The sequence below is a fragment of the Bos mutus genome, chromosome 23 (genome assembly GCF_027580195.1).
Source record: "Bos mutus isolate GX-2022 chromosome 23, NWIPB_WYAK_1.1, whole genome shotgun sequence".
In the NCBI taxonomy this organism is placed as follows: domain Eukaryota; kingdom Metazoa; phylum Chordata; class Mammalia; order Artiodactyla; family Bovidae; genus Bos; species Bos mutus.
In genome coordinates, this window is record NC_091639.1 from 9,081,295 (window position 1) to 9,102,845 (window position 21,551).

General features: G+C 45.8%; 1 protein-coding gene across 1 annotated transcript in view; it reads left to right on the forward strand.

Moving 5' to 3' along the window:
- LOC102281286 (phosphatase and actin regulator 1) overlaps positions 1 to 21,551 on the forward strand; it is a 254,955-nt gene that overhangs the window by 184,199 nt on the left and 49,205 nt on the right. Inside the window, 3 exon segments of the mRNA XM_070361372.1 lie at positions 1,337 to 1,420; positions 1,423 to 1,542; positions 13,164 to 13,485. Of these exon segments, the coding sequence (XP_070217473.1) occupies positions 1,337 to 1,420; positions 1,423 to 1,542; positions 13,164 to 13,485 (526 nt within the window).

Here is a 21,551-nt window from a genome sequence, read left to right on the forward strand (position 1 = left end):
TAGCCTGCTGACAGGTGATTTGTGATGCCATCTGACCGCCACTCCCTCTTTGGTCCAGAGTCGCCAATATTCAGTCCCTCAGAAGGACTGCAAAGTGGTCCTCTTTAGCCAGATGGTGGCGCGCTCCCGACAGCCATTAAGGAGAGGCCCTTGCTATCAGGAGACCAGCCTCTGGGGAGGGACCTCTGGCAATGTCTGGAGTCTGGGGAGGGAGGCCACGTCCTTCCTGTCTGCACCGTGTGCAAAGTGTGCAACACGGAGCTCAGGCAGGAGGCGGGAGTGATGGCGGTTCAGAGAGTCGGCGCCCTGCTTCACTTTGGGACCCTGTGAGTCGCTGCTCCATCAATGTCCAGCACTGGTAACACCAATGTCCCTTGAGCCAGGAGAGAACCTGGTTCTCCTGCGGATGATGTGCAAGGCTTTGATGCTGTCAGGAACACTGCTGCCCGGATTAGGGAGGGAGGACGAGGCAGGGGAGTACTCTTGTACAGGCTTTCTTACTGGAGCAGTGATGGCAGGGGGGAGTATGCATCTGAGTTGCATTTCCCTCCCAAGCTCCCCCCCTCCCAGCTGGAGAGATTGTTCCAACTAAAGCCGTAAATTGAGATTTCTCTCCAGCCTTCCTTGTGACATTGGGATCAGACAGATTTGATTTGTTGTCCTGAGATCTGTCACCCTTGGGAAGTCGTAGAGTCTCCTTCAGTCTTCGGCTAGGTCACCAGTCTGATGGGAGGACCTCTGCTACCACCCAGGACAGCTCTTAACTGGAGCTGGTCTGGGTCCTGCCCCCCCACCCCCAGGGGGAGAGGAAGAGGCAGGCCTGGAGCAATAAGGAATGGGCAGAATCCAAACGAGAAAACCATGCTTCTGGCGAGGGTAGGAGAGAGGAGCAGAGAAAACAAAAAGGATGTTAATCTGGAGCATCCTTCACCTTGTCCAGGTGTATAGGAGCCAATAGGAGCCAGTGCCCCTGAAACTGCAGAGCGCCCCCTGAACACTGATGTGCAGCTTGGACGGCCCCGAACCTGGAGGAGCAGCCGCCCCAGGATATGGGGGTTGCCTGCCCAGTGTCAGCCCCTAGGCCGCCCTCAGACCCGGGAGCAAAGGGCAAACACACCCCAAGGAGGCTCAGAGGGGCTCCTGGTCCTTGCTCCTCTGTGCCTGCCCATCTGTTGCCTGTCGCCGTGGTCCGTGAGTCGGTGTTGGCGCGCCCGCGGAATGCGCGCTGCACGCTCTGCCGCGTCGCTGGCCTGCGCTGCGCCCCCGCGGCTGCCGCCAGCCCCACCCGCGCTGCGTGTGTGTAATGTCCTCGTGTGTCATGTGGTTGTCCCCTCAGTGTCCGAAGAGAGTCCCTCTGCCAGTGAGTCTGGAGCCCTCCTGTCCCAAGATCCTTCAGCCAAACCAGTCCTGTTCCTGCCCCCAAAAAACCTGCTGCTTCCCCCGGAGACCACGAGGACACCCCCATGAAGCAGCTCTCTCTCCTCAAGCAGCCCCCCGCCCTGCCTCCCAAACCCACTGCCAGGATTGGCAACCACTTACCAGGTGAGTCAGCACGCCTTCTGGGGGCCCGCCGCCCTGCCTTCCCTTCACGGGATCCTTTCTTGCTTTTTACCTGAGAACCTTTGGCGAGGTCGCCCTGTGGGACACTTTGGTGTTTCTGTGTGTCTTGATACACGCCGTTGTGACCTGGGTTTGTGTGTGTGTGTTCCGAGGCATGCAGTATACACCTGCCAGCCACGTGCTCAGGGCCTCCAGTCGTGTGCACCGGTAAGTATATCCGTTGGCATTGATGTGGCTAAGAGTGTTTGCCCGTCTAGGTGGGTTAGATTCACTGTCCAAATCTTCGTGGAAATAGAGGAGCACCTGTTCTCTTCATCATGAGTTTGCTAAAGCATTCAATTTTTTGTCTCTGAATACTTCATCTGAAACCCAGTGTATTTCTTCTTTTAAAATGTATACCTGTGCTGTTCTCTTGGGGGGGGGGGGTGGGAGCAAAGATAGTAATTTGCAAAATATTGTGGAAAATACTTTTAAGAGGAATGTTGTCCTAAAATGACTGCTTTTTAATTGAAGTGTGGTTGATTTATGATACTGTTTTAATCGGGTGTATGGCAAAATGATTCAGTTATATATATATTTTCAGATTATCAACGGGATTAACAGATACAAACCTCTACAGAAAATAGATAAGCTTGATAAGCATCAAGGATTTACTATATAGCACAGGGGACTGTGTTCAATATTTTGTAATTACCTGAAATGACTTTAAAATTCATTGTTCAGTGTTAGGTAACACATGCACCTCCAGTTATTAAATTGGGCATTTAGTGGAATTGCGCTTTGCTGTACATTAGCACATGAATCGGGTACCACTTAGTGGTTTAAAGTTGTGGTATAATCGGAGGTTCAAGATTTCAGAGGGATGTTTCTCCAACCTTGATAATAATCCCACATGATACTGACTGATTTCCTTTTTATATGTTTGCTATTTTGATAAATAGTTTCTAATTGATCCCTATATATTTTTGTAAGATGGAAGGAGGGTGCAAGAATATCCATTTATTTTATCATTAAAAAACTGGGGTTCAAGGAAAGAAGTGACTTTTCCAGGGCTGGCGGGAATTCTGCAGTAAAGCCAACATTAGACCCTGTTTCCCGATTCCTAAGTCAATCACTGTTGTTTCCATGGCCGTAGGACATCTCTCACATAACGCGGAGGCTTATTAGTTACAATTCAAATAGAAGTTTGTGTCAGGCTCCTCTATCAAAGTACATACCCATCCAAGTCAGTGTTTGTGGTTCAAAAGAGCAAGTTTCCAATTAAAGAAACCGCTCAACACAGTAGTAACACTTTAGTGTTCCCAAATTTAAATGCAGAGAAAACCACAAAGGAAAAGAGCCTTCTTAAGCCTCCCTGAAAAGATAACCACTGTCTGTCATTGATCAAACAGAAAAAGTGAAATGCTAGTTTACTTTTTCTTTGCCCTCACTTATGTCTTATGAACTGGTCCTCATGTTACTAAAATATTCCAAAAAGTGATTTTGTTAGCTACATTGTAGGGGACCCCAATTAAATGAGGGACCCCTTAAGGGGTTTCTATCTTCCTTATTATAAAAAAACTCAATATCTCCACAATGTGCATGTATTTTTATAAGCATTTCTGAGTTTTTCCTCACTTATTCCTGGTATGAGAATTGCTCATTCTGATTCTAGAACTAAATTATGTACTTTTAAGGTCTGTGTACATTTTAAGACTGAGAGGCCAAGTTTCCCTTGAGAAAGCTTAAATATTGAAAAAAGTAAACTCCTGTATATAGTACATATTTATTCAGCACACCTAACTGTAGGCAGAATACTGTGCTAGGTATCAAAATATGACAGCTCAGTATATATGTATATGATATATATACAATTATGAATATATCCTCATTAAATTTCCAGAAATAGAATGCCAGAATAACTACCATCAGGTGTAATCCTTGCCGTTTAGCATAGTCTGCTAAAAAGGCTCCTGGAGAGCCTGAAACTTGAGCCCACCCTTAAGGCATGATGGACTTAAAGAGAATGAGGAAAGGCTCAGAGGTGGCCCTGCTTCAGGCCAGTGACAAGGAGGCAGAGCTGGGATGGAGGGGCCTTCTTGGGCTGTGTTGAGAGAGAGGGTTTACTCCTACCTACCATGTGAGAATTTTGATTTTAGGCAGTGGTGGCCTTTGGAGGATTTTGAGCTGGGGAGTGAGTGATAGGGTGAAAACTAGACTTTAAAATACATTCCTGGGTCATTGTGTAAAATGAACCAGAAGAAGAGGAGGTTGACAGCCGAACCGAGAAGCCAGTGAAGCCACCTGTATGCCTCATTCTCCGGAAGCTTTAGTTGAATTCAATCGAACAATTTAAGGCAGGGAGACACTTTGAGAGGCCGCTCCATTTGTTGAAACAGAAGCTAAAATTATCAGCTGATGGCAGTGGGAAGAGAGAGAATGGATGAGCAGATAAGACATTTTAAAAGAAGAATTAACAGGGACTTCCCTGGCGGTCCAGTGGTTGAGACTTTGCCTTCCAGGGCACAGGGTGTGAGTTCAATCCCTGGTCAGGGAACTAAGATCCCACATGCCTCTTGGCCAAAAAACCAAAACATGAAAACCAGAAGTCATATTGTAACAAATTCAGTTAAGACTTTAAACATGGCCCACACCAGAAGACTTTAAAAAAAAAATAAAAAGAATTGACAGTATTTTTTTAAAAAACAAACACTGCCCTATAATTTATTTACCTAATTAAGAACTTCAGCCACAAGCCTGGCATTTACAGGACTCTCTCGCTCTGTTAGCCTTGTCTCTCTGGCTCCCCTTGTTCTTTCCCCGAGAGAGTGAATTTTACCCATTATCTGTACATCTCACTTCCATAGAGCTTGGGCCAAATGGATTTAAAAAATATGTGAAAGCTGATGATCTCTGACCGTATTGTACCTGGTAGCCACTTAAATACGATGATGACGAGATAGGCACAGATGTATACAGGGGGCAAGTGTGGTGCTTCCCCTTCGGGATTAAACTTGACTGAACTTGCTTCGTTTTTGTAAGTGAACCATCCGTCACAGTGAATCTGCATCACCACGAAGCAGCCACATTAACCCTGTTCGGTTACTAATTACTCTAGAGACATCTGGGCCGTGTCAGAAGGAATTAATAAACTGAGAATTCTAGCAGAACTCTAAATTGAGACTTAGGAGTTTTAGCGTGTTCTCAGTATCTGTTGTTCTGTTGACATGTTTAAAAGGAAACAGACAACAGTTTGAAAGACACCATGCGTGATTAATAGGAAGTGACAGTGGTTAATGGTCCGGTGGATGCTGGAGGAAGCATGAACGTGGACTTGGACTGCAGCTGGGTACATGCAGGGAAAGATATGCAGAAATTCCTCTGCTTTGGCATTTGCTTCCATTTAATCCAGAAAACCATAATTAACTTGGAGATTGTCTCATGCATTTTCTCTGTTCTTCAGCCAGTAGATAGAAGCCCGCTCGCTCTCCCAAACTATCTTTCTTCTTCTCTTGTTGTTATCCTCATCCAGCTTATCTCCAACATCAGTATGCATGCAGCGGATGTAATATAGGATCAGGAATTGCTGGGCATTAACTTCCTTTCCTTTCTGGAAGGACACAGTGCCCAGCAGAGCTCGTTGCGTAACCAGTATGATCTGAGATGAATAATTTTCCAAATGTATCCTTCTTAGAAGGATGGCTGACCCCAGAAAAAAAGAGGGGTAGAAGCAAAAAATATTGTCTCCTACTTTTCTTTGTCAGTCACCTCTCCAGCCATCCTGGCTCCAGAAATCAAATGTTAAACATTGCCTGAATAATCTATTCCTTCTGCATAAGGTACCTGTGATTAGGTACCCTACAGGAGCCATTGCAATGAAGGATAATCAATTTATGTGCTAGCTGAGCTTCACAGTCTGACAATCACACTTAGGTAATAATGGCAGGTGCCATTTTTGGGAAAATTTACAATACTAGCATCTTTATTCTTTCTTTTTCATAGGAGGAAAATGAAATTCAGAGAAGTTAAATAACTTAGTCATGGTGACATAGCTAGATGGACTCGATCTGTTTCGTTTTATTCCAGAGTCCTCACTTGTCACCGTTAATTTACGCTATCTCCACTAAGATACCTGTTCTTAACATTTGTGACAATGAAGTCATTAGTCTTCTTCGGGTTTTGTTTGTTTTGGTTGGCTTGTTTGGCTTCCTTGCTTTTTAATCTATTTAACAAATTAGAAAATCTGCTTTTTTTTGTATAACTCAAAGACAAAAAAAATTCAGCCCTTTGAAAATAACGTTTAAAAGGCAGTTGACTATAAAGAGAAAAAGTAGTCGAGTTGGTTTCAAAGCACGTGCTAGAACGAGACAGTCTGAGGATCAAGAATGGGGCCGATCGCGTGGGAAGCACTGGACCACCGTTGGAAACACACAATTCAGCAAAGAAAGGGAACTCCTCCTGATCCTCAAAAACAAGTCCTTCTGCTAATGTGACTTTGTAGCACTGTCTTTAGAGCCTGGAATACAGAGAAACTTAACTGTATCACCAGAACTGGTTGATTGCTAGTTTCAATGTTACGAAGTATTTGTAGCTGCAGATTTCTCTGCCAGACAGCGTCCAGGCCCTGTGGTATTTTTTCAGCCCCAGCAGGTGTCTAATGAGAATCCTTTATCCAGGGCTTGTCAAGGTAGAACCAGTGTTTCTATTTAGAGCCTGCCTCTCTAGTTTTGAGGAGAGTGTCCACCGTGGGTTTTCTACAATCACATTCTGATCCGTCAGTTCACCATGTGTCTCTGTCGCTGTCTGACCCTCTGGCCCCATTTCTCCCCCAGAATATCCCGTCCCACCCTCCTTGTTCTCTTTCAGCTTCCTCTCCAACTCTCCCAAATCACCCAGCTCCTTTCATCTCTGTCCCTGCCTTCCTTCCTGGCTTTGTATTCAGAAAGTGCAAGAAAATGGATGATTAGAGCTTCGGGACCCTGGACCTCAACTGTGCTTTTAAACAGAAAAAAATGGATAGTAACTCAGAAGCCTCCTAAAGAAGTTTAGGGTTCACAGTCTCTGGATAACTGATACTTTGAAGAAATGGGAAATTTACCTGAGTTTAATCTTTATACCCATTTCTCCCTAGTATTCTGGTCCTGGTTGTCTTTTCTCAAAATACAGAAATTCTTTTCTTAGTGAATCTAAGGACTGTCTATTGATGAAACATGTTTAAAAGGATGCTTTCTGCTCTGACCTCTGTGATCAAGGCAAAGATTGCAGCAGAGTACCTTTCGTTTTTTGGTAGTGCTGTTAGGGTGCAGATTTAATTCACTTGGCACTTTTCTTTTTGTGGTGAAAACATAAAATTTACCACCTTAACCATTTTAAAATGTACAGTCAGTAATGTTATGTATAATCACATTGCACAGTGGATTTCCAGGACTTCTTCATCTCGCGAAATTGAAATTCTGCCTATTAAACAGTGTCCCCTTTATCTCTCCTTAACCCTGGTAACCACCTTTTTACTCTTTGTTTCTATGAATTTCACTACGGTTAGTTGCTCAGTTGTGTCCAATACTTTGCAACCCCATGGACTGTAGCCTGCTAGGCGCTTCTGTCCATGGGATTCTCCAGGCAAGAATACTGGAATGGGTTGCCATCTCCTTCTCCAGGGGATCTTCCTCAACCAGGGATCGAACCTGGGTCGCCTGCCTTGCAGGCAAATTCTTTACCATCTGAGCTACCAGGGAAGCCCAATTTGTCTTTCTGTGGCTGTCTTTTTTCATTTAGCGTGTTATCCTCAGGGTTCATCCACGTTGTAGCTCGCGTGGATTTCTGTCTTTTGTTATGTCTGAATGGTGCTTGTATTTTATGTGTTTTTTGCACTATGAGCAAAGTACTCTTCCAACCCTGACACAGTTTACAAAAAGTGTTCTCTTATCAGCTCTCAGAGTTGTAGATGGTTGTAAGCTACAGAAAATGTTTAATCTGAAGATGTATAAACATGGTTCTAAAGAAATTCAAATAGTAAGAGATCAAATCCTTTTGAAAGACTCAGGAAAAGCATGGTAGAAAAGGATGTATTTAAGACAGGCCTTAGAGATGAATAAGACAAGTAGGGATCGGAGGGGAGGTTGCCAGGAAGTAGGAAGCAGGGTTCAGAGAGGCTCGTGCATACGAGGCATAGGGTGTTCACGACATGGCAAATGGCTCAGCTTGTCGGGAAAGTGCAATTCTGCTAGGGAAATCAAGAAAGATCAGGCCAGCAGTGGGTTGAAAGGAAACTGGAGAACCTTGAAAGCTGTGGTGACGGATGCAACTTTTTGGAGGAAGAAGTAGACATCTTTTGAGGACCGTTAGCTGCAATTGCTTGATTTCATCCAAGCCTGTCTCCTTGACATTGCTTGGATAAAATGGATGCTGCTGTTGGGTGGATTTACAACTGGATGGATGAATGTGACTGAGGCTATCCATTGTCTCCCTGAAAATGAAGAGGACACAGAGTTGCTGCCCTTGGATCTTCCTCTTGGACATTGTTCAAATGTCCCAGCGACAGGTTTCCCTTCAGAGTGGGAATTTGGTCTGCTGTGTTCCCTGAGGGTCCTTGGCCACTGCCCCTCAGCAGCAGGACAGGAGGCTGTGAGAGGCACAGCACCCCATTGCAGAGGTGTTGAAGGAGGAGCTCGATGATCATTTGCCCAAGAGTTCATAGCAGGTTATTTTCTTCTTTAGGAGAATCTGTGCACATTGTTCTCCATCTCTGAGTGCTGCTGAAAATGAAATCTAATTCTCATGTGTTCTGTAGTATTTAAAGGAAATGTGAAAAAAAAATAAAGGAAATGTGATCGCATAGGTAGAAAAGCCACCCCTTTTGAGAGCAGCAGTTAAACATCAGAGTCATCCATCGGGCAAACCTGCGGTACAGCCTTAGGTGTCAGCAAGTACACTGGGAATCGCATGGGGGAGTGGGGATGCTCCTGCAGATGGTTGGACCAGCCACCGCCATCACTATAAATGCAAGAAACCTGAGCATGTCCTTAAACGGTGAATAAATATTTACATCAGATGGATGGAGAGTTAGAGATGAACTGTGGCCGTCCTCATCTCTCCTTCTTAAAACATGGATCTAGCTTGAACTTCTTAGTTCAACCATGAATATACTACCTCTTTTTTTTCATGTTCCAAGCAGTGTTTATTTTTTCTTTATTAAAAATTTTTCTATACTGGAAACTTCCAAACATATACATGGGTAAAGAGATTATTATGGTTAACCTCTGTGTACCCCTTGGTTAGACCAGTCTTATTTCACTTTTAACCCTCTGACAGTCTTCTCCCATGGGATTATTTTGAATCAAACCCCAGATATCTTATCTTCCATCCACAAATACATATTTTTACTGGGAGTATAATTGATTCACAGTGTTATGTTGGTTTCTGATGTGTAGTCTGTAGTCAGTTGTTCAGTCATGTCCAACTCTTTGAGATCCCATGGACTGTGGTCCACCAGGCTCCTCTGTACATGGGATTTCCCAGACAAGAATACTGAAGTGGGTTGCTATTCCTTTCTCCAGGGGATCTTCCTGCCCCAAGGATCGAACCTGTGTCTCCTGCATTGCAAGCGGATTCTTTACCATCTGAGCTGTCAGGGAATTGGGTTACTTTCTGCTGTACTACCTCTTAATAGGGAGATAGTCTATGCAGTTTTTTGTTGTCTGTGATCTAAATTTACTGCCTTTGAACCTCACAGAGAGAACCCCTGGTTCCAGGGTTCTGAAACCAGACCAGCATGTGTGTGTTTGTTTCCAGGACTTTGCAATTTTGATTTGACTCCCTCCTAGCCTTTGCCTGGATGGTCACAAACAGCAGTCCTCCCTGGCGGGCACATCCAATGCAGGCTCCTTTCTGCTGTCCACCTCCGGACCCGCTCACCTTTCTTTACACCTGTCATGTGGAAAGCTTGGGTTCAACCACCCAGATAGCAATTTCTGGCCCTCTCGTTGCTTGGTCTCCCTGGGAGCAATAGCACAAGTCAACATTGGTGCAAAAATAAACCAGAGGATATGTTTTTATCCATAACTTAAAAATCATTTCTAACAAAATACTGGTCTTAGGAATAAATGTGTGTTCTCATGATTATAGAAACATCTGCAGTTCTGACTCTTTGAGAGCACTTTCCTGACGTGTAATTTGACTTTTACAAGATCGAATATAGTTGCAGGAGAGCTGACATGCCCAAGTGACCCAGGTGGCTGGTGAACAGCCCCCTCCACTGCCCAGTGTCGCCAGCATCTCCGCGAGGCCACCTGGGGAGATGACAGGAAGGATCCACTTAAAAACAAAATTGTATCTTTGCAAAGTGGCTCTGAAACAAAGGCAGGGTCTGGGGGTGCCTATGTGATAATGGCCCTTCTTTTAGGATTTTGGCAGGTTCTGGACTTGGTGCTCACCACGTGAAGTGTCCACTGTGGTGTCCATCTGCTAGGCTGGTTCAGGAGACCTACACAGGCTGATGGCATTTAAACCTTATCACTTGTTACTCTTCTGTCCCTCTCACCATGAGGGGTCAGTCAACACATTTTTGCCTTTCCAGGCATTTGACCAAAAAAGGGCCAGACTACCTTACAATCCCTAAGGTGGCCCAAAGGGATTAGTGGAGCCCTTCTAGCAGCCCAGGGAATCTGATTCAGGAGTTGGTGATGTTGTCCAGTTGCTCAGTCATGTGTGACCATTTGCAACCCCATGGACTGCAGCACGCCAGGCCTCCCTGTCCCTCTCTATCTCCCGTTGTTTGCTCAAACTCATGTTCGTTGAGTTGTTAACTATGTCATCAACCATCTCATCCTCTGTCGCCCCCTTCTCCTTCTCTCCTCAATCTTTCCCAGCATCAGGGTCTTTTCCAGTGAGTCAGTTCTTCACATCAGGTGGCCAAAGTATTGGAGCTTCAGCCTCAGTCCTTCCAATGAGTATTCAGGACTGATTTCCTTTAGGATTGACTGGTTGGATCTCCTTGCAGTCCAAGGGACTCTCAAGAGTCTTCTCCAGCACCACAATTTGAAAGCATCAATTCTTTGGTGCTCTGCCTTTTGGTTTGTGATACTGGACTCTGAACACTTCTTATAAACTTAAATATGCTTCTTATAAACTCTTCATGTTTTTGAATGGATGCCTGTATTCACGAAAGGAGATCAGAGATTCTGACTCACTGGAACCAGGTGGCAAATGACTGAGAAATTCTTACATCACTTTTGTTCATTAGGATGCTAAGTGCTACTATCATTGATGACACTGTCTGATACAGAAAGTTACAAATGCCTCTGTAGGTGCTACAGCTGGTGCAAACTGAAAAGGTGAGGAGGGAGGCTCAGGGTGTATCCATTTAGCCCAGACTCGTTCTGTGCATAGACTGCAGTGCTCTGACGCCAGGATCCACTACAGAAGTCATCTGGGGTTTTCATTTTCTTGTCTGAAGTCATTTGTTTGGAAATACAGTCCTCTTGGGTTTTATAGCTCTGTGACATAGCTGGGGTTTATTTTCCTTGTTCTCTGGAACTGGTTTTTGCTCTTTCCACTCCATCAGCGGAGACAGATTTATGAATATACTGCATCTCGATCAGTCTGGCTGCAGAAGACCCATCCATTTCTAAGTCAGCAAGCAGAGAGCTTTGCCTGTACCCCATTTATTGTTACCAATGCAGGAGGTCTTATGTTTCCCCCCCTCACCCATGAATATCATGCATCAGAGAGATGCAAAGTGTCGTGTTCAGGGAGATGCTGTCGAGATAAAGGAGGCATTTTTAACCCCTGGATTTTTAGATATAAAAGTGCCTGGGTCCCAAGAAGCATAGATATATTTCTTAGCCAGTTAATAGCAGAGCACTTCCCTGGTGGCTCAGATGGTAAAGAATCTGCCTGCAGTGCCGGAGACCAGGGTTCGATCCCTGGGTCTGGAAGATCCCCTGGAGGGGAGGGCATGGCAACCCACTCCAGTATTCTTGCCTGGAGAATCCCATGGACAGTGGAACCTGGCAGGCTACAGTCTATGGGGTCGAAGAGAGTCAGACATGACTGAGCAACCACACACACACACACACACACACACACACACACACACACTTAATAGCAGAGCATCCAGGTTTTCTAACGCCTGGTTCTGCATCCTCCCCACGGGGTCTCAGTACTAATGCAGGGCTGCGCACGTTGGAATAGCACACTGGAAGCTGGAGGACCTTGCCATTTCCCTCCCCACAGGGCCATGTTACAGACTTGGAAAACTTGTGGGATGGTGCCTTGGAAACCTCTGTGCTCTGCTGCCTGATTCACCATCACCAGGTTTTTTCACCCACTTACGTACAGTGGGTGTCCGGGAAGTCACTTATAATGGTGATGGACAGGGAAGCCTGGTGTGCTGCAGTCCATGGAGTCTCAGACACGACTGAGCGGCTGAACTGAACTGAACTACTTATAATGAAACACCACGCACTCTGTTGCTTTCTCAGCTTCTATCTTCTGCCTCCCAGGCTGGGAAGGATCAGGCCAGGTGGACTCTCACAGGAGCGGCCAGGGTCCTATCCTTTCATGATAGGACTCAGATATATGTCATGCTTTGCAGTTTATAAAGCATGTCCACATTATCTTGTCTGACCCTCACAACAACCCATAGGAGAAGCCTAGTATATATTTTTTTCAGGATGAATTAAGATAACATATGTTACCTATAATGGCAACCCACTCCAGTATCCTTGCCTGGAAAATTCCATGGACAGAGGAGCCTGGTGGGCTACAGTCCATGGGGTTGCAGAGTCGGACATGACTAAGCAAGCAAGTAGATATTACCTATCAAGGGCTATACTGGGTATATTTTATACTCAAGCCCTCTGCTAACTTGTTTGGGGGTTTTTTAAAATTCTTAAAAAGTGTCCTTTGGAGGAATTGATTATGCAGAGCTGCCCCTTCCTCTGGGATGACTCAACCCTCTCATCCCCTCACGTGGAAATGGTGTAGACGTGAATCTATTTACTTCTCATAATGGACCTAGAGGGTGGACAGTACTCCTTTTCTATGGGTGGGAAAACTGAGGCTCAGGGGATGTCTTAGCAGAGCAGCAGGGCTTCTTGGTCACGCTCTGTGACCTTGAATCCTAAAAAGCATGGGATGATTGTCCCCAGCTGCGGGAATTAAGGTTGGCAGCATTACAGTCACCTCTGGAGGGACACGCTCTTAGTGGACTTGAACCTCAGCCTGGCTTCTAATCCCATGCCTATTAGAAAGTACCAGCCAAGAGGCTATTTTCCCATTACAGTGCCAAAATTGTCGGCATTGCACATATCCTGAAAAAAGGTCTCTTTTAAGATCCTTGGGTTTCCATACGCAGAAGAGCACGTCCCCCCTTCCCACTGGTGAGCCTCAGTCTGACAGCGGGGTGGCACATGCCCCCCCACCTGGGTCCCAGCGCACTTTGAGCAGGAAGTGAGAGCCGGCGGTTGAGTGCCACTCACACAGGGCGCTGAGTGCCACTCACCTGCCGGTTCTGCAGTTGATGCACTTCATCTCAGGGCCCCATCCCGAGGGCCACGTGGTGTTCTAGGTTTGTCCTGATGCCCCTGAACTCACGTCTGCCTCTCGCCTTCCTTCCGCTGCAGATCCTGGTGCCCCCGTGAAATTGCCTTGCTTGCCAGTGAAGCTGTCGCCTCCGCTACCTCCAAAGAAAGTCATGATCTGTATGCCTGTGGGGGGGCCAGAGCTCTCCCTGGCATCCTACGCTGCCCAGAAGAGTGGCCCGCAGGGTGGGGCCCAGCACCACCACACCGTCCTGCCCTCCCAGATCCAGCATCAGCTGCAGTACGGCAGCCTGGGCCAGCACCTCCCCTCCACCACTGGCTCCCTGCCCCTGCACCCCTCCGGCTGCAGGATGATCGAGGAGTTGAACAAAACGCTGGCCATGACCATGCAGAGGCTGGAAAGGTGAGGGAGGGCAGGGGGGAGGGCGGGAGGGGGAGGGCTTGTCTGGGGTGGCCGAGTGGGATTGGGGCATCTGACCACAGCCAAGGGGTAGGAAGACCAGCTCAAGGGCTGGCACTCCTGCCAGCATAGGGCAGGAGATCAGGGGGAGGGTGGCTTGAAAGTGAAATCAGATCAACATCTGAATGTCAAGAGAAGTTTGGAGGAAAAAACCATCTTGCCAGTTGCCAGACTAGAACAATCACATTTATCAAGAGGTATAGTATGTGTGTGGGTGGGGGGAGCGGGGGGGTGAGTGGATAGGTGAATAGATGCATGGATGGATGGATAGTACATATTGTGCTTCTGTAGGCATTAACATTTTTTGGAAATGTATGCACATCATTATTAGTGTGGTAACCCCAAGGGCAGGGAGATGGGAGAAAATCTTTTACTTTTATATTTCATCTCTTTCTGTACCGCTTAATTTTTGATTTTGTGTATATTACTTTTATGATATGAAAAGCAATGCGGATATAGAATAAGAAAAGATGATCACGGCTAGAGCAGTGCTAGAAATGCAAAGAAAGGGGAAGAGCTACACCTTGTTCTCACTGATAGAGGAAGCAGCAGATGAAGTCTGATTATACGAGCCTGAGCCTTGAATAAGTACCTGCAACCTCGCGGAAGTCTTCTCTTTCATCAGATTCTGCCTCCAGGGGGAATCCAAGGACAGGCCTGTAGAAGTGACCCTAACCCTCCACCACCCAGGGAGAGCTCTCCTGCTGGATCTGAATTGCTTGTGTGTGTGCGAGAAGGCAATGGCACCCCACTCCAGTACTCTTGCCTGGAAAATCCCATGGATGGAGGAGCCTGGTAGGCTGCAGTCCATGGGGTCGCTAAGGGTCGGACACTACTGAGCGACTTCACTTTCACTGTTCACTTTCATGCATTGGAGAAGAAAATGGCAACCCACTCCAGTGTTCTTGCCTGGAGAATCCCAGGGACAGGGGAGCCTGGTAGGCTGCCGTCTATGGGGTCGCCCAGAGTCGGACATGACTGAAGCGACTTAGCAGCAGCTGCAGTGCGTTCAAATACCACCTCGCTTGTGCCCAAGAGGTGGCTGTTTCCCAGTGTGGTTCCAAGGCGTGTTGCCTGACTTTGTTCTGTGGCGTGACCAGAAGAAAGTGTTGCGTTCTCGCATGAGGCTGTGTCTGGGCTGGGGCCCCGAGTGCCTGCCCCAGGCTAGTCACCTAGTCCTGCAGACAGGCTGCAACTGAGCCTCAGCCTTGAGAGCCCGGCCAATCGCCAGGCAGGAGCTGGGGGCGAGATGGACACAGTCGGGAGCTTTCTGTTGTAGTTGCCCTGGTACCTTGGACGGTGAAGAGTCTGCCTGCAGTGCAGGAGAGCCCCGTTCAGTCCCTGGGTCAGGAAGATCCCCAGGGGACGGGACTGGCAACCTATTCCGGCATTCTTGCCTGGAGAATTCCCTGGACAGAGGAGCCTGGGGAGCCACAGTCCATGGGTCACAACTGAGCAACTTCCACTCCTCAGTTTTTCCTGCCTCTCAATGGCTTTTTCCCTCCCTCTGTCTCAGCCAAATAGTCTATATTTGGGATATTAATGACTCCCAGGGAAGTGGTTATCACTGAGAATTCTGACTTGATTGGTTCACATTAATATCACCCCTCACAGGGGAAAAAAAAATTATATTTGGCCCATTGCCAGCATTTTCAACTACTGTTCTTTTTTTTTTTTTTTTAATGAATGTGTCTCATATTTTTAAAGTATTTACTTATTTATTTGGCTACACCGGGTCTTAGTTGCAGCCTGCAGGATCTTTAGTTGTGACAGGTGGAATCTACCTCCCTGACCAAAGATCGAACCTGGGCCCCCTGCATTGGAAGTGTGGAGTCTTCTCCACTGGACCACCAGGAAGTCCCTCAACCTCTGCTATTATTGTTAATGAGGACAATAATAATGTAAAATTTGGATGGCATTTTTTAGTCATTTATTTTACATACTTTATTATCATATTAACCCTCACACCACTTAGGGAGACTTACATCAGCAAAGAACCTAGGGAAGACTGGGTTTCAGCTACTCAAAAGAGTAGTCCACAAACTCGCTGCCCATCTGCAGAAATTGTACAGAAATTGAGACCAAACTTGTAGATAGTTTCATAGCAGTTTGGCAACTGCTTTCGTAAAGAAGACTAGTGATCCAGTGGTTGAGACTTCGCATGCAGCGAGTACAGGTTCGATTCCTGGTCAGGGAGTTAAGATCCCACATGCCTTGGGCTCAAAAACGGAAACATATAAAACAGAACCACTATTGTAACAGATTCAATAAAGACTTTAAAAATGCCCCACATCAAAAAATTTTTAAAAAATAGACCACTGGCAGTAAATGCAATTTCCTCATATCTCCTGTAACCCCGAGAACATTTTTGCATCTCTTCCGGAAAAATCTGACCACCTGAAAAAGATGCTCGCCCAGCATACTAGTAGGATGTCGCTAGGTACATTTCCACTTAAAGCATGCCATTTAAAAAGTCTCCATTAGAAGTACTAACCAATAAGTTACGAGATATTCTTGATTTCCCTGTGTCTTCGTAGAATATTTCAGTCACATGTAGCCCAATGAATAGGTCTGTTGGACCTACACCAGATCAAGTTCTTTATTGAAATGAATCAGAGAGCAAGTGGGGAAGGAGGGAGATATTGGGGTTTTGCAGGTGGATGAGATCAGAAGAAGGATGTATTTCAGCATAACTCACCCCATTGTCCAGAAGGTCTGATTACTGCAGATTTCTTTCTTCTTCTTATAATTCCCTTGTCCCAGTCTTATTTCTCATCTTCCTTTCCTATGAGAGACTTTTAAATCTTTGAAGATAGATAATATTCCCTTTATCCAGTGGTTTGTCCCTTTCAGGCTAAAAATTTCATCAATCATGTATTGAGATGGTTTCTAGACCCTTTTCTATCTTATTCTCTGCAAATTACTCCAAATCTGTTTTGATTTGAATGAAGATTCTTAACCATTACCCTAATCTATGCCTGATGACACTAAAGTCATTTTAGTTAGTTACAGTGCTTGGTGGTTGTTCAGTCACTAAGTCATATCCAACTCTTTGTGACCCCACGGACTGAGCATGCCAGGCTTCCTCGTTCTCCACTATCTCCCAGAGTTTGCCCAAACTCATATCCATTGAGTCAGTGATGGTATCTGATCATCTCACCCTCCGTCACCTCTTTCTCCTCCTGCCCTCAGCCTTTTCTACGGTCTTTTCCACTGAGCCGCTCATTGGCATCAGGTAGCCAAAGTATTGGAGCTTCAGCTTCGGCATCCGTCCTTCCAATGAATATTTAGGGCTGATTTGCTTTAGGATTGACTAGTTTGATCTCCTTTCAGTCTAAGGGACTCTCAAGAGTCTTGTTCAACACCACAGTTCAAAAGTGTCCATTCTTTAGCACTCAGCTTTCTTTATGGTCCAGCTCTCACATCCATACATGACTACTGGAAAAACTAGAGCTTTGACTAGATGGATCTTTGTAAGCAAAGTGATGTGGTGCTGGCTCACTAGATTTGGGGAAGGGAACTGGAGACCATCTTCTGTGTTTATCAAAGTCACTGGGCGGCTTGGCCAGGCGGGAGGTGGTCCCTGCATCACGGCTAAGTACATGGGCTCCATAATCTAAACTCCAGGGTTTCAGTCTCAGAGATCACACTTGCTTTTGCCTTTGATTCCTCATCTTTAGAACAGGGTTAATAACACCATCAACCTCAATAGGGTTGTTCGTGAGGAACAAATGACGATCAGTCCACATCAGTCGTCTTATTACACAGCATACAGTAAATGTCTGTAAATAAATGATGGTGAAAGTTAAGCAAAATCCTACCACACACAAAATCGACCTTGAGTGCCCCTAGAAGGCATATTGCAAATTGATCCAATCTTGTTGGAAATTTTGGGTTGGTTTTCCAGCGCTAGATCATCTTCGTTTATTTTCTCTTCACCGATGAGTCAGATCGTTTTTGACGGTGACTCCACAGGGTGGCCCAGGGTCTCCTTCCACAGCAGCGTGGCTGCCTCCCAGGTCCACCCCTTCTGTCCTAGTCCTCTTTCTTCGACAGTGACTGAGGCGGGAGCCTGGCCCAGAGCCTCGCTGTCAGCTGCTTTTCCTGCCCACAAGGAAAGAGCTTGAGCCCATCCCAGAGGAGCTGGGGGGGATGGAGGTGTATGTGGTATGAGAGGCCCCACTCCCACTGCTGCTGCCCACCAGTGTTCCCCCCTGCCCTGGTGGGGATGGCGAGGTGCTGCTGGGGCACGTGGCGCGCCTGCCCAGTGAGTCAGGGACGGCAGACCGTCACTACGCCCGGCTCTGCTCTCTTTCCCTCCCTCCTCCACCTCCAGTGTTCCTGGAGCTCCTTACCCTCAGAATCTTCAGAGCTTGCCGCCCTGCTGGTGGTACAGCCCTGCACGAAACATAAAGGATGCTGCCCTCAGAGCGGCATGGAGTCTGCTGGGAGCACACACTGGCCGGCCAGTACCTGCAAGGGTGCAGAAGCTGGGGGCGTCCGGGGGAGCAGGCAGGGGGTCCGCAGGTGGGCTTCTCTGGAGAGCTGCATTTAAACTGAAATCTAAGGGACTGAAAGAACCGGGAGAAGAGGGGAAAAGAATGAGAGAATGAATATTCTAGGCAGATTAAAGGAAGGAGTGATACTCCAAGCTGAGCGATGAGATTTTTAATAAGAAAAGGCAGGAAGTTGATAGTTATTCGGCAGGTTCTTAGAGGACCAATCATCGAGAATGAGGGAAATGACAGAAGATTGTCATCTGATAAGGAGAGCCTAGGAACCTTTGCAGAGAATACAGGAGATCTTTTTAAAAGATCAGGCCAGCCGCTGTCCCAAGTGGTTTACTCGTGTGCTTCATAAAGGAAAACCCTGCAGGTGAGATCGTCTGTTGATGTCCCCGTCAACCCTCTAATTCTATGTCATGAAATTAACCCTAATGTGAATATTTTTAGAAATGGAATGGTTTTCCCAGAAGAGTTGTATATCTGTGTTAATATAGATAGTCCAGACCAACGATGACCAACCAGACCCAGAAAGGCTTCCAGAACCATCTTGAACTCTTATTAATGAGGACAGTAATAATGTAAAATTATTACTCAGTAAAATACTGAGTACTGCATACATTAGCTAGGGATTACATTACTACCTGTCCAGATTATTGAAAAAGGGACAGTTTCAATATTGGACAGAAGAAATTGAAATCAGTAACCACCCCCCCCCAAAAAAATCCCTTCAATCTTCACTAATTCTATTATTCTATCATTATGTATAGACTCTTCAAGATCACAGTTCATTTATAATCTTAGTATTAAAACATTTCGAGGTGACAGTTACTTTTCTTTATGTGGCCTCCAGGGTCATGGGAAAAGAGTAACTCTTGGTCCTGAACTAGATGGGCCCTTGGGTTTCTTCTGGCTGTATCAGTCTGACATAATTACTGCACTGATTTCTGTCAGTGTTTCCACCTGCAAGTCGGAGTGTTCATGTGATGGTGAGCAGATATGCTGTGATACCAAGCAAAAATGAACCTCTGAATACCCGTGTTATCTGATTTGTGAAGTGGCATTTATTTGAAGAAGTTTGGTATTTTGCTCATCGTTTAGCAAATGGCATATATTTTCAAATGAAATGTGTTTCCAGGGAAAGCATCTCTTTTTTACACTGATGACCATCTCTTCAAAATCTTCTGCAGTTCTGGTGAGACATTTGTCTCTGACCCTTTGAGGCCAGAGTTATCAATCTCTTACTTTAGGCCAGTACTTCAGTTTTACAGCATATATTTATCATCTGTAAGTGGCTGCATGTAGATAATGTTTTGCACTATAATTGCTATTTTAAGGGGTAGGATGAGATTGCAGAGCAAGGTAATGTCACTTTGAGCAAGACAGATCCTTTCCTACAAGGCTGGTGAGCCAACTGGTCAGAGGAAGGTTAAAATGAGACTAGATGATTCATTAACATCTTTTGAAGTCTTAAAGGGATTAAAAAAGGAAGTATATTTTTCAGAAGAGAATCTGCCACTGAATTTTCCTATGTGTGCATCAGTAGAAATCCCTCCCTTGCCCGATGAAAAAGTATCGATTCTTTGATCTTCTTGGAAACCATTTATCTAGAAAGACTGTGCAGGCCAAAGATATTGAAAAGGCTAAAGGAAGTATTTTAATAAACTAATGGATAATATCCATAATGATTGGTCTATGATAAATTGCTGAGCTTTAAGTACATCCCTTGCTGAAACAGCAACTACCAATATTGAGGTTTACGAGTCATTACTCTCTGATCTTGCAGCAGCCTGTGAGTTTGGTAGAAGGATTTCTCCATTTACCTGATGAGGAACTGAAAAAGCAAGATGCTGTACTAATGAGTGGCTCAGCTGGGACCCAAATGTGGTCCTCACTCCAGGTCCTGCCCTCCTGACCCCACGTCCAGACAAGCTGACGTCTGGGGACAAAGTCATGTGGAAGAACCAACGCTGTCTGGTTCCTCCGTGAGAGATGGAGAATGCTCTCAGGCAGACTCTGGGTGTGTCATACGGTCCTATTCACCACATCCTGACCCCAGACACCATCTCAGAAATGTGAGTCATTGGTCCCTAGAAGGACAGAACAAGGGATGTAAATGCATTCATTTGCATTCATTACCACCTCTGGAAAAAAAGACTGAAAACACATTCTCCACTCAGGAAATCTCAGTCTCCTGCTCTATATATAGAATGGCATCGTTTCCTGCTGACTAAAGTCCCACAGAAACACAAGATCTCCAGTGGAGTTGCTTATCTTAGAAGGCTGTGATGAGCACCACAATGCCTGCTTGCTTTCCTCCGGGGAAGCTGATTAAACTGTTTTCTAGAAACGCTGGGCTGGAAGAAGCACAAGCTGGAATCAAGATTGCTGGGAGAAATATCAATAACCTCAGATATGCAGATGATATCACCCTGATGGCAGAAAGTGAAGAGGAACTCAAAAGCCTCTTGATGAAAGTAAAAGAGGAGAGTGAAAAAGTTGGCTTAAAGCTCAACATTCAGAAAACGAAGATCATGGCATCTGGTCCCATCACTTCATGGGAAATAGATGGGGAAACAGTGGAAACAGTGTCAGACTTTATTTTTTGGGCTCGAAAATCACTGTAGATGGTGACTGCAGCCATGAAATTAAAAGACGCTTCCTCCTTGGAAGGAAAGTTATGACTAACCTAGATAGCATATTCAAAAGCAGAGACGTTACTTTGCCAACAAAGGTCCGTCTAGTCAAGGCTATGGTTTTTCCTGTGGTCACGTATGGATGTGAGAGTTGAACTGTGAAGAAAGCTGAGCGCCGAAGAATTGATGCTTTTGAGCTATGGTGTTGGAGAAGACTCTTGAGAGTCCCTTGGACTGCAAGGAGATCCAACCAGTCCATTCTAGAGGAAATCAGCCCTGGGATTTCTTTGGAAGGACTGATGCTAAAGCTGAAACTCCAGTACTTTGGCCACCTCATGCGAAGAGTTGACTCATTGGAAAAGACCCTGATGCTGGGAGGGATTGGGGGAAGGAGGAAAAGGTGATGACAGAGGATGAGATGGCTGGGTGGCATCACTGACTCGATGGACGTGAGTCTGAGTGAACTGTGGGAGTTGGTGATGGACAGGGAGGCCTGGCGTGCTGCGGTTCATGGGGTCGCAAAGAGTCGGACACGACTGAGCGACTGAACTGAAGTGAACTGAACTGAGGGTGTTAGTGGTTACTTCTGTCACCTTCCAGCCTCAGGCACTGCCATCTGTAGCATAATTTCTCACACATTTTTGGGCTCCAAGAAGAAACGTCCTACTGAAAACTCTCTCTGAAAACTCCCTTTATGAGTCTGTGCGGTCTGAATGACAAAAGCCATTCCTGTTGAAGTTTAATGTCATTTTCAGCATCCTATTGGAGGGGAATACATTTTCTCTGTCCTTTCAGGAGGTTAATGTCATCTTTTTTTTTTTCCTTTTGCATTTTAACAATGGTTGCATATGAAATCAGATGCCAGAAAGCA